Here is a 12,661-nt window from a genome sequence, read left to right on the forward strand (position 1 = left end):
CATTGAGTATGCATTTCAAGTTCCAGACACATCTCGGCTACGTCAGTAACGGTGTGGTCAAGTCCACCATTCACTTATATCACACTTCACAAATTCTCGCTAACATCCAATCACCCCTCTCTCATCCCATCTAGTCTCGTCACTACTCTTCATATTCACTCCGCTACACCGCTTTCACCGAAAAATGAAAGCATCCAAACAGAAAAAAAATCCATCGACCCCTCAAACGGTATTCTAAGATCTAGATAACAAAAATATATAAAGTGGTTCATTAAAGCAAAACCTTACCGTCCCTCGAGGGACGGTAAGGAAACCCCCGGAAGGGTTTTTTTTCGATTCGAACCAGGCGTGTTAACTCCTCCGCCAAACCGCATTTGACCTGGGCAAACAAGCCTGTTTGCTGCCTTTGCGGTTTGGACGAGGGAAACAATCTTACCACGGTATATATAGTAGAGTCTCGGTGGGGCGTGCTGGATGATAAAGGTATTGTATGTCACCTTTGAGATACTTTTCTTGCTGCCTGGGGGCGCCTGAAAGCACCCACAGGCCAAAAATCATTTTATAGGCTCTTGTTATTCTTGACAAGTGTTTGGCAAGTTTTGCTTGGATTGTTGACATGCTTTTTAGTGGTTGCGAATGCGTCAGAAGGGTAAATGGACAATACAATTGAACAAAACTGTCTTCTGAACAGTGCCGACAATGAACAAAATGTATTTGCAGTTCTTGAATAGATCATTTGTGCGAAATCATTAGGTCTCGTCTTCAAAAATTCATGTGAATGGAAGGAAATCAATGTTTGAATAAATAAGAGATGTCAGTCTGCACTCTTTCATGGCTCGTTCTATGCCACTGATCGCACTCACACTCCCCGACGAGAATATATTATCTACCGCGAGGCGCACTAGCAGCAGTAACAATCACTCAAGCAAGGACGCTATTGATTATTTGTCCAAGTAAAGACTGAGAATTGACCATGTAATGTTGAATGTGTGCGTCAATTTGCATAGGTGGAGGATATTGCTCACTAAGTTTAGTTATTTGATCAGAAGAAATCACGTCAAAACATGAAACTATCTATTCTCTATATAACGAAGCAACTGTTCCTGAAGTGATTTGTATATGCACCCTACACACGCCCAAAGATCCCATCTCAACGTAAAAGTTCCAGCCTTCCATTGTCCTTACTTTCGCCTCTGTGACCTCATCCGAGAATCATACGAGGAAGACTCTCGACATTGCGTTTTTTGGTATGAATTCTTCGAGCAAAGGGGAGATCCGGGAGTAACGAGGATCGTTCGCCACTGCCACGCGTTGTAGTCTTACTCTCGGAGGTTATCATGAAGTCTTAGGATTTATACCCGAAATTTTGTGATAGGATGACTAATATTCGCGGTCATTTCCACATTGAATGTCTTCAACAGAATTCATACATATAATGAGATCAATTTATCAAGTGAAGTGAATTAAAGAAAGCCGGATCCGGCTTCGACTCAAAAAGTTGGGCACTGATTCTATGACTGATGATGATTGTATCTGCTAATTTTTCACGAAATGCCGCAACTGTTCCTGTAGATAAGAATTGCAAGATTAGAGTCTTTATAATGATACCCAAGTTAAGAGTCTTGGTGCGGAAATTCCTGGGTAATACCCGGGGTGGATGAGAGACGATGGGCATACAAGGAAGAAAATGATATTGGGCAGAAAATTTCCTTCAAAATGGCATGGGTTGGGGTTCCAGACTGAGAAGAACGATCATATGTATCAAGTCGGGTCAAAGTATTTCTAGGCCGCTGCTGAAGTGACCATGGCATGGCAGGTATTCTTTTATCGTAATATTGGGCCCAATTCGATCAGAGATTTTGCAATAAACGCGATATGTTGGCGGCCATGGCCTTGAAACTTTTTATATGAACTCCACATGAAATGTTAATTACCCAATGATATAATGTCCGTCTCGTAAACCGAAACTCCGACCCCAAAAGATTTCCGCCTCCACGCCAAGATTCGTCCCCGCCATTCCAAGTTCCAACCTTCCGTCCATTTAAATCCAATGCCAAATTCCAATCTTACATGCATTTTAAAGTGCCGATCCATGCTTCGTTGCCTTACGCGCTCATACCAACTCTCCTGCGGCCCGCCTTAAGATCCTCGCGAACGAATCGGCTCCGGACCCCAACCAACAGCAACTCCCCGCCCCCTCGCATACCTCTATAGTATCGATATTACTACCTGATTCCTGGGCCGAACTAAGCATGAGTCGGGCGTATGCATCTGTTAATACGTTATCTAGTGGGCACAGAACGTATGTGGTGGGAATTGTGCGCCATGCCGCCATTGTCGTTCTGTGATATAACACCGATGTGGCTTGGGGGCGCATGATGTGTGAATACTGAATGGTTAGTCAACGATGCTTTGATATGGCTGGAATAACTTACATATTCGGCGTGCTCATGCGGTAGGTCATTGTAAAAGTATTGAATTGCCGATGTAGATGGGATAGACACAGTAACAGCCTTTTTCTATCGTTTAGTGAACGTAAGTTAGAACTCAATACAGAACAAGCGCAAAAATCCAAGCTGGAATGAGGAACCAATACCTCTCGACTACATTGTAATCGCGAGTCTCATAAAAAAAAATCCGGCGGAATAAAAAGCGTGGATTGATTGACTTACACGTGAAGCTGTATTATGCTGCATATATGGTGGAAAAGAACTATAGTCTCCTTCTTCGCACATTTTAAACCCTTCCTGCACAATCCATGCCATGACGAAAACGATCCGTAAAACTCCACCTCTGAGGCCTCTTTGTGCCCTCTCTGTTTTCCCTAAGCCTTGCAAAGCATCACCGCCTGGAACACCAGCATAAGAATGTAAGACCAAAATGACATCGTGACCTGCTTCTACAAGATGTGACACTGAACTTCGAATTGCTCTAGTATCCTGCGCAGGATCGTTTGACGCGTGATTTCCATTCGTAAGTACTGATGGAAGCTGAACTGGAAGGACAGGATAACCGTAATGACCGAGAAGGGTTCTGAGGGGATCAAATATAGCTGAAGTGTGGCAAAAGCCAGGAACACACACGAACGTAGGCATAGACATTGAGACAGTTGATTCAGTGGTAATGATCCGATTGATGATGGAAACAATATACTTCGAACACCTGCTACATATATAGAGAAATCCATCTTTACACCCGGAATACCTCCAACAGTATGCTGAGAGACCGTGGCCATCAAAACGCAAATTTTCGACCCATAGTCATTGTAGACCCCCCGGAAACCTCTGAGTTGAGGCTGCGGTAGCGCGAGTAATTCTTGCATCGTACAGTTATCCAATAGTAAATGACAGTGGTACAATCTCCCAATCATAGCTCTTTTTAAGGTTTCATAACCAATGAATACCCGCCACTTGTTTTCAGGCTACTCAATTAGAAAGCACATTCTCTCTATAAATTCTCGTGCCCAAATTTTTGATGGTGGAATTCACCTTCCGGATCGATCGGATTTGGGTAGTATCCCTAGGATTCGACTCCTAAACCCGACACTTAAGGCTATTCATGCTAGGGATCTCACGAGGTATGCTTCGGGTTGAACCCCATCATCCACTCGTCTATGCCCAGCGCCACATTATGATGCGAATTTGGGTCTAGAAGCCTTCAAAGGGGGGTGAGAGGATGACGAGCGAAAATAACAGTACAAAGTACGATGATAAGCAGAGAAGCTAAACAGCGGCAGTGCTAAGGAATAGTCGACGTTTCAAACCACAAATCGTAACTCTTAAGATAGTTATGATGCATGAAGCTCTATATATATCACAGCTTTGTCATTTGTACGAGGACACCTTGTGGCTCGATTGACAACTTTGCACTGCCTCCAACATCTAACTCTAAGAACTAGTATTCGGATCAAAAAAAATGTCAGTATTCCCAGCACTACCAGGAAAATAAATACGACACGAAAAATGCTATTGTAAAGCTCGCCCAAGCGCATTCGTGTTGGAGTATTTCCGGCATGTAGGTTTGGATCGAGAGAAGCTCACGATCATGTAGATCAAAAGGCCCTAAAATCCTTGACCAGCTCGAGCGCGCGGAACGGCAGGATGGGGCCGTATCTTTACTGCCGATCGTCAGCTTCTGCAAGTTCGTGTTTTATGATGCTGGATGCGTTTGTGTAAGAAGCTCTCAACGACTTGTTTCCATCGTCGAATTGTAAGACTAATGTGGGATCTTGGCTGGGCTGGCGTACCTGTCGCATATGGGTAGAATGATGGCGCTTGAGACATTTTCAATTGTACGGGAATACTTCCAAATGATGTTGAACTTCGATGTTTTTCGAAACTCAAACAATCTAGGAGTCTATAGTGAGAATAAAATATATCGGACATCATTGTAGGAGCTTCTCGAACAAGAAAGTTCGGACGATAATGGCGACGCGTGAAGAGGCCGCTTACTAAGGATGATCTAAAATGGTAACCGCCTATATTCACACCCCGCCAACGCTACATGCACCCCACTCAAAATGGCCAACAATTGCAACTGTTTCAATATTTGTTCGGCCCGTATGTCTCAGGGTCCGCGACGGAGTGACCAACAGAGACTTTACAAATTTTAAGCGCCGGCTATGAATACCATATAAGCCAACTTTTTATTTAGTAGGAGGGGCGTATGAAAGCTTTACCGCTATTCAAGCGACTTCGTACGATAAATCTGTACTGTAGTCACCTAGCAAGTGATGGGGGCTAGTCTCAGCTTCCTCTGACGAGGTTGGTGCGCATCGAGCCTTTTTCCGATGTCAGCATTGTTTTAAACTTCAATGGCTATAGCATAAACGCTTGATATTGCTGTGCATAGTTAGTTCTAAGCTTACAGTAATATAGTCGGCAGCAATCTAGGAACAGGTAAAATTACCGGTAGTTCAACCCCGATCTAACAACATTTCGCACCGAGGTCGGTTTAACTGTCAAAAACAGCCAAGCTATTAGAGCCGTTGTGCCTGTACTGTCTTCTGCTTCTTGTTTGTCTCCTGCCATGCAAGTGTCTCCACTTGTAGTTTGTACTCCGAGCATTTAAACCTGACTACGTGCGGGGGTTGGTGGGGATGCGGGGTTGAACAAATAATCCGAGCCGAATCCATGTACCTAGGTACTTGAGTGTACATAACTTGGTAATTGTTGATCATTTCCAAAAGTAAGTGGGATCTACCAGTACTAGAGATCTGTACGGTGTCTCCTATGCTATTCAAAGGAAGAGTTTGGAACAGTTGCTAATGCATCACAAACTATGTTAGATTGTCTTATCATTCTGCAAAAAGAGAATTCGTCTGTAAGAGTTATATGTACCATTTATGCAAAGTTTGCATGTCTAACTCCGGATACTCTTCGTATCTCTCAATAGTGACATGTATGTTGAGCTACGGAGTGCAGCATTACCCCGCTAGGAATCTTGCTTTTACTCGGTCTGTGAAGTCATTGGTAGACAAGTGGATTGTACCTGGATGCAACGAGTAAATACTCCGATTGGAGTTTTTTGACCTATAAAAGCTGGTGTCTCTCCAGAAAAGTTTCTTCGCACACTTTTCTTAATTTCTGGCAATTGAAGATGTCGACAAGAAGTATTTTCGGCGTTCTCGCTACCTTGTTAGTTTCCAGAGTGGATGCTGTCAACAATGGCCTAGCTAGAACCCCCCAAATGGGATGGGACAATTGGAATGCCCTAGGTTGTGACGTGTCCGAGGAGCTTCTTCTTCAAACAGCCGATTTGATTGTTGATTATGGTCTTAAAGACCTAGGATATCAATATGTCATTCTCGATGATTGTTGGAGTAACGGGCGAAACGCTAGCGACAATAACACTCTTGTCGCCAATGCGGATAAATTTCCGCAGGGCATGAAGGCTGTAGCAGATGCAATTCATGATCTCGGTTTGAAATTTGGCATGTACTCAGATGCTGGCGAATACACCTGTGGTGGATACGCTGGAAGTCTCGGATATGAAACTGTCGACGCGAATTATTTTGCTTCGGTGGGAATTGATTATTTGAAATATGATAATTGTTACAACACTGGACAAGCAGGAACTCAATATTTGAGTTCCCAAAGGTAAGGAACATTATTCTGCGGGCAGATACAAATGTATTGGAGACTGGTAATTTTAGATGTTTCTGTCAAATCAGGCTAATTATATGTTTCAGATATCAGGTGATGGCGAAAGCACTCAATGCTACTGGACGACCTATTCTTTACTCCCTTTGTAACTGGGGAGAGGACTCTCCATGGAATTGGGGATCGACTACAGCAAACAGTTGGAGAATCTCCGGTGATGTGTATGATTCATGGGACAGAGCAGACGCAAGATGCCCATGCGATGGCCCTGATGCATTCAACTGTGCATTACCCGGCTTCCATGTAAGCTATCCTTCTACCGACATACTTTGGACAACCAACTAAAGCAAAATATATAGTGCTCAATTGTCAACATCATGAATAAAGCTTCTTTCATCGTATCAAAAGCCCAACCAGGTGCCTGGAACGACCTGGATATGTTGGAGGTTGGCAATGGAGGAATGACCGACTCGGAATATGTAGCTCACTTTAGCATGTGTAAGTCTTCCAGATTTATTTCCGAGTCAAGAAATATATGAAGATCAAAATTCTAACAACAAACAGGGGCAATCGCAAAAAGTCCCCTCATTCTCGGCAACGACCTCCGCAAAATCCAACCCGCCGATCTAGCGATCATCTCCAACCCGGCCGTTATCGCCGTGAACCAAGATCCGCTAGGTAGTAGCGCTGCTCGTCGCTGGATGTACGCTACTGACGCTACTGACGAAAACGGTGTTGCCACAATCCAAATGTGGTCTGGCGCTCTCCAATCCACCACCAACAGCACGACCAGTGACTTTGTCCTCCTCCTCATCAATGGTGGTAATGAAACTCTTACCATGAACGCCACATTGGCCGATATCTTCATTGACTACGGAACTGGAGGCACAGCCAAACAAGTCTCCATGGAATGGGAATTACGTGATCTATGGGCAAATCGCATGGGTAATGCTACTGCTCAAGCAATTATTCAGGCAAATACCGCGACTGGAAATGCGACGACGGGCTATAACGCTACGACGGTTGGGGAGGGAAGATATAATGCGACGGAAATGAGTTATGAGGCTGGGTTGGCGGCGGGAAGAAGTGAACTGTTGGGGAATTTGACGGGGACGGTTAAACCTAGTGGAACAGTGGTTGCGGATGTGGAGGCGCACGGGGTGAAGATGTTTAGAATGAGACCGGTGGAAACTGGTTTGAGGAAGAGGGATGAATTGTAGTTCGCGGTTCCGAGCGTTGTAATGCAGATAATGTGAAAACAACTTCCAGAATTGTTGCAGTTGTTAAAAATTATATAAAATCACGTAATAATCAAAAAGTTTCGCACAAATCGTACATTTTGGAACCCGAAGAATCGAATGTCTGCGAAAATTCGGTGTGAGATCTAGATATGTCGTTAGATTTATCACGACATCCATAATCTAGTTCTACCCTGTCTTGAGTAATACTTTTCCAGTGTGTCGGGACAACTGTAACACATGAAGTCACTTTTACAAAGCACCGCCCACAACCCCCACAATCCACATCGCAATCCTAACATGCAACCCCACCCTCCTCTCACTACTCTGGAACTCCTTCAGCCCAATCTCGCTTGCCCACTCTCCCAACCCATCTCTTTCCTGTCTTAGTCTCTCTTGCAACTCCGGATCACGGGTTACGATCATGACACCTGTTTCGAGGTCTAATGTATAGGATCGTTTGGTGTAGTTACTACTACCTAGTACTGTGATTGCTGGCTTGGGAGTCTCGGTTGAGGACGAGGAGGATGATTGGGTGGGGAACGATACCCAAAGTCCCTTAGCGTGATACGTCCAACCTTCAGGCTCGTTGACAGTTCCCCTTTTCCATTCTCGTAGAGTGATGGATGGAAATGGTCCCTGAATTTTCTGAGCTGCGACGAGAAATTTGCGGAGGAGAAGGGTGTAGGCTGCGGGGAGCATGCCGGAGACTCCAGGGGATTTGTAGAAGCCGTTGGCGTGAGGGGAAGCGGTTAGGACGGTGTTATTTTTTGATGTTGTGTGGAGGAGCAGGGAGGTAAGAGTTGGCGACGGATTGAAATAGCCGGCTGTGAAAGTCCAGGACGAAGGAGTGGTGGGAGAATTGAGGAAGGTAAGGAGACGGGTGAGAAGGGGAAGCTCGGTGGATGTGTCGGAGGTCGAAGGGAACAACGGTGTAAATTGGGAGATGGGATAGATCGCTGTGTTAGCTTGAGGATTGCTGGATGTCGAGTTCGATGTTGTTGAAGCTTGAATCAAGGGTGTGAGAACGGATGATGCATGAGAAATGTATTTTTGGGAGTCTGTCAGAGGAGAAGGACAGGAATTTGAGGAGGGCCACTCAAGCGTGTATCCAGCTGGCAGTTGAGGGTCTGGCGATACCAAGAAGCTCAAACTCGAGACTGCATTCTGGATGTTGTAAAAATACTGAGTGACTTCTTTAGAGGAAAACACATGATATCTATCTTGCCGGTTTGTGAAATAGTCACTGGAGAGATTTGCACTTTTCGGGTCCTGTTAGTATTCAAACCTACCCAAAATTGGATTTCATGACATACCCGGATATGATAATTTCATCATCCACTCCATATAACTTCATGTGTTGCAAACCCCATCCCTCATTAATTCTTTTTGGAATATACCTTTTCCTTAATCCATTCAAATTCGGGGTATGGTACATACGAATCTCGACCCTATCTGCACCAAACTCTGACACCAACGGGGCGAGAAGTGAAGCACATGACGCATTGGGAGACTCTCTCGTACCTCTTAAGGCATCAGTAAGAATACTAAGTTTCAAACCCGGTTTTGCACGCAAAGCTTGCTGAAGTGTGGATATCTACACATATAGTTATTATTCATGTATACTATTAAACTGGGAGAATATCTGTATGTACTAATTCATGTTCTGTTTTTCCTATATACAAAGTCGATAAGAAAATTCGTGTCTCTGCTGCCAGTATTTTGCTCTATATCCGTCCATCAGCATCTGTCCCATCCGCCAATGTCCAATTGCAGTATATGCCAACCTTCAACGTCTCGTAGAATTCTGATGGCGTCCGTAAAATTTGTATCTGCGAGCCATCCACCTCAAATTTTGGAGCTACTTTATCACACTCATTTGTAAAAGCGCCTAGTATCGAAGCAGGAGAGGGTGTTGTGGGCGTAGTAGCAGTAGAACCTGTAGATGTCGAATGTGCTCGCTGTTTCATTCGTTGTAATGGTGGTTGAAAGGAGGGACCCTTCCGAATGCGAGAACAGCGTGTAATAGTCCTAACGATCATGTCTTTCTGTGTGTTTCTGAATTCCTCTATAAATCCTCGATTTGCGATGTTGAAGATTTGAAATTTCGACAAGCCGATAGGATAGTGATAGCGTTTTGATATCGCTAGCGCAAAAGCGGCGTGCCAAATGAGCGACGACTTCATGAACCTCAACTTTCATTGATTGTTAACAATTGAGCAAGCCCATTGCAACTTCAACAACATGTCTACAATTCTGCGGACTTTGCGCAACCTGCGCAGAGCAGGTATCAAGGTATGAAGACCCTCGAGATGCGCCTGCTAGATTGCTGATCAAATTATAGGATGCTCTTCATCAAATGCACGTAAGTACACCTTATGACGAGTCCACCACAAAGCGAGCACCGTTGCTGATAGATGGATTTTGAAATATAGTACCAAGGTATTCAATGCTCGAAAAGATAGCTGAGAGACTGAAGCTCATGGAAAACAGGTGATACCAAGGCCGGAACCTTCATCGCAAAGGATCGATATGGCAACAAGTATTTTGAGAACCTCGAGGATGAATTACCACGTACGAACCTGCCATAATATGTCATCTACGTGTCCGATTACGCTTACACCAACATACAGTACGCACAAGATGGGTAGACTACAAGGACGACGAGTTCAGCCCGTAAGGAATATCCAGCGCCTCTCGCCGAGTTGTCTCGTTCTAACATACTATCCGTAGATGTCAAATCGAGCCCGGATGGCACGCATGGATCTCATACATGGTAGATAAGCCACCGACCGAAGATCTTCTCTTGCAGCAAAAACAACCCTGGCAGTTACCGGATCATAGACCAACTTTCACTATGAGCCGTGCTGCTTTCAAGACTTATTCTACGTGAGTGCTGATGTACAGCCTGTTGGTCAAGCATGTGCGTTTGAGCTGATGTTTTCTCTTAGTGTCAAACCAAAGATTACTGCCTGGACCCCTCAGACTGTCGAAAGAGCGTGAGATGGAAATATGGTCTGTGATGTACATACGCGAAGAGAATGAGATTAGCATTGCATGTGTCCCCTTCTCAGATTGCTTGCAGAAATTTTAGTGAGAATTGAGGAGTTGAGGGGGAAATTCTAACCAGCCTGACTCTGGCAGGATGATCATCTCGAGGATCGATCAGAGCGACACGAGAAGACACGTACAACTAATTTACTTGCGCACAAGGTAAGGGTCAAATTGGATTCTTTATAGTGGTCTCTGATATGCAAGCTTGGGTATTTCTATCATCTCGCTATGTTCTCCTTGGGTTGCGCTTTCACTGTTATGCGTCCTCCTTCACATTTCTTCTATGTACAATCAAAACATGTTCCTCAAAAGAAATCACAAATTTTGAGTTCTCCTATTATTGAACTTGTTGTTCTCATTTTTTATGTCCTGTAGTCTCCATTGATTGTGACGTATTCATGACTATATGAAGTTAGTCTTTGTCTCGTCAGTGTGGGCGTTGGGGTCCTACCTGAAATCACAAGTCCAGTACACTGCCTCCTCCTTTCCACCACCAAGTTTTATCAAGATTTCGAGATCTTCATGTTCCAAGATTTCAGCAGCGCGAGCCTCGTCCACTGATTCTGGCTCTCCGTTTACAAGAAGCTTAAGTTCTGGTGAGCCATCTGAGGGAATGAATGAGACACTAGTCTTCTCAGGGATGATTTCTGGAACCTCATTTATGGGCTCGCCTGGTTCCGAGATTTGGGAATAGCCAGTAGCACAGAGAATACGGCCCCAGTTTGCATCTTTACCATACAATGCAGTCTTTACTAGGGGAGATCTTGCGATCGTGCTGGCAATTTTGCGTGCTCCAATTTCTGATGGGGCCTCTGTTACACGAATGGTGACAAACTTAGTGGCACCTTCACCATCGCGAACTACAAGCTTGGCAAGATCTGTAGCGAACTCGGTCAAAACTTTCTGGAATGCAGCATGATCTTCAGAAGATTCAGAAGTAACCTCTTTTCCTCCAGCTGCTCCATTTGCCAATACAGCAACAGTGTCATTCGTAGAAGTATCGCCATCAATAGAGATGCTATTGAATGACTTGTTAACGGCCTTTGTAAGTAGGGATGGCAGTAATGCAGGTGCGATGGGAGCATCTGTTGCGATCATTCCTAATAAAGTAGCCATGTTTGGGTGAATCATTCCGGCACCTTTTGTCATACCAGCCATCCTGTATTCCACTTCTGGGGAAGAGGGTAAGGAGAATGTTCGGGATAAGAGCTTTGGAAACGTGTCGGTGGTACAGATCGCGGTTGCAGTCGCCAACCAATGCTCGTGAGAACTTCCTAGACCATCAAATGCGGTAGGTATTTTGAGTAATATCTTCTGGATCGGCAGTCTGATATGAAAGGTTTAGTCAATTTTTAAGTGAAGTTAAGATTGAACAAGGTAGAAGCAGATCTTCGAACCTTTGACCAATTACACCAGTGCTCATCACTATTGAACTACCACCTTTACCATCACTTGGTGTGTCGAAACATCTGTCAGCTTCAGCACCCATCTTCTCAGCATCTTCCATTCCACCCTTTCCGGTCACAGCATTTGCACATCCTGAATTGATAATGACTGAACGGATTCCAGTATTGTTCCTTCTTTGTAGCATCTTCCTGCTCACAGTGACTGGAGCCGCTTGGAATTTGTTCTTTGTGAACACAGCTGCAGCCGCACATGGTGTCTCCGAGGCCAGGAAAGCAAGATCTGGTGTAGATTTGTTGGTCGGTTTAACTCCTACATGAGTTCCAGAAACCAAAAATCCTTTGGGGTATGTGCCACTTGTGGGAATGTATTTCAGCTTTGCGGCCGGTATCGTGCTCTCGGGGGGTGCAGAGTAGTATCGGATACTACTGATTGCGGGGTGATGGGAAGCTGTTGGTCTGATCAATCGAGCTACTGGAAGCTTTGTACATGCGTTGAGAGCCATTGCGTAAAGATGATGATCTACAAACTATCCTGCGAGGGCGATAATAACTCAATTGATTCAGAAAAGATCAGATCAATTGGCCTGCCTAGCACTTTATTTCAATACTAATAAAAGTACTCTCAACAGATAAGGAATTGACTCACCAGAAATTTTGAGCCTTGTGCGATACAAAGATCGGACCGCGGAGCTTATGCTACAAAGAGATTAGCGCCACCATATGACGACAAGGTTGTTAGTCATATTTGATAGGCTAGTCAATCAATCAGCCTTGCCTGCCTCGCCTCATGCGTTTACCATTTAAATATATATTTGACGGCAGGAAAGGAGTGTGACTTGGACGACATATAAATTTTCTAACA

General features: G+C 44.5%; 5 protein-coding genes across 5 annotated transcripts; 2 read left to right on the forward strand and 3 right to left on the reverse strand.

Annotated features, from left to right (window-relative positions):
* Nucleotides 1-1,961: 1,961 nt before the first annotated feature.
* On the reverse strand, nucleotides 1,962-4,371 carry EAE97_000252 (uncharacterized protein). Its single transcript, XM_038870762.1, has 4 exons — nucleotides 4,247-4,371; nucleotides 2,673-4,112; nucleotides 2,436-2,519; nucleotides 1,962-2,389 (listed from the first exon to the last, which is right to left on the reverse strand). The coding sequence occupies exons 2-4, from the start codon at nucleotides 3,099-3,101 to the stop codon at nucleotides 2,114-2,116; spliced, it is 789 nt and encodes a 262-aa protein (XP_038738123.1). The 5' UTR covers nucleotides 3,102-4,112; nucleotides 4,247-4,371; the 3' UTR covers nucleotides 1,962-2,113.
* Nucleotides 4,372-5,598: 1,227 nt separating this feature from the next.
* Nucleotides 5,599-7,321, forward strand: EAE97_000253 (uncharacterized protein; the record flags this gene model as incomplete). Its single annotated transcript, XM_038870763.1, has 4 exons — nucleotides 5,599-6,098; nucleotides 6,191-6,404; nucleotides 6,461-6,599; nucleotides 6,666-7,321. 4 exons carry the CDS (start codon nucleotides 5,599-5,601, stop codon nucleotides 7,319-7,321), a joined length of 1,509 nt encoding a protein of 502 aa, XP_038738124.1.
* Nucleotides 7,322-7,591: 270 nt separating this feature from the next.
* On the reverse strand, nucleotides 7,592-9,381 carry EAE97_000254 (uncharacterized protein; the record flags this gene model as incomplete). The annotated part of the gene is made up of 4 exons (XM_038870764.1): nucleotides 7,592-8,600; nucleotides 8,656-8,936; nucleotides 8,995-9,066; nucleotides 9,127-9,381. The coding sequence occupies 4 exons, from the start codon at nucleotides 9,379-9,381 to the stop codon at nucleotides 7,592-7,594; spliced, it is 1,617 nt and encodes a 538-aa protein (XP_038738125.1).
* Nucleotides 9,382-9,583: 202 nt separating this feature from the next.
* EAE97_000255 (uncharacterized protein) lies at nucleotides 9,584-10,342 on the forward strand (the record flags this gene model as incomplete). Its single annotated transcript, XM_038870765.1, has 7 exons — nucleotides 9,584-9,634; nucleotides 9,684-9,704; nucleotides 9,775-9,781; nucleotides 9,833-9,913; nucleotides 9,973-10,015; nucleotides 10,073-10,228; nucleotides 10,291-10,342. 7 exons carry the CDS (start codon nucleotides 9,584-9,586, stop codon nucleotides 10,340-10,342), a joined length of 411 nt encoding a protein of 136 aa, XP_038738126.1.
* Nucleotides 10,343-10,755: 413 nt separating this feature from the next.
* On the reverse strand, nucleotides 10,756-12,302 carry EAE97_000256 (uncharacterized protein; the record flags this gene model as incomplete). The annotated part of the gene is made up of 3 exons (XM_038870766.1): nucleotides 10,756-10,795; nucleotides 10,845-11,720; nucleotides 11,791-12,302. 3 exons carry the CDS (start codon nucleotides 12,300-12,302, stop codon nucleotides 10,756-10,758), a joined length of 1,428 nt encoding a protein of 475 aa, XP_038738127.1.
* Nucleotides 12,303-12,661: the final 359 nt, after the last annotated feature.

This window comes from Botrytis byssoidea, assembly GCF_014898295.1.
Source record: "Botrytis byssoidea strain MUCL 94 chromosome Unknown BBYS_001, whole genome shotgun sequence".
Lineage (NCBI taxonomy): Eukaryota > Fungi > Ascomycota > Leotiomycetes > Helotiales > Sclerotiniaceae > Botrytis > Botrytis byssoidea.

Coding starts and splice junctions, on each gene's coding strand:
- EAE97_000252 (XM_038870762.1), bottom strand. CDS start 3,101: ATGTCTATGCCTACGTTCGTGTGTGTTCCTGGCTTTTGCCACACTTCA. Junction 2,520..2,672: donor AGCATAATACAGCTTCACGT/GTAAGTCAATCA, acceptor ACTAAACGATAG/AAAAAGGCTGTTACTGTGTC. Junction 2,390..2,435: donor CGCATGAGCACGCCGAATAT/GTAAGTTATTCC, acceptor CTAACCATTCAG/TATTCACACATCATGCGCCC.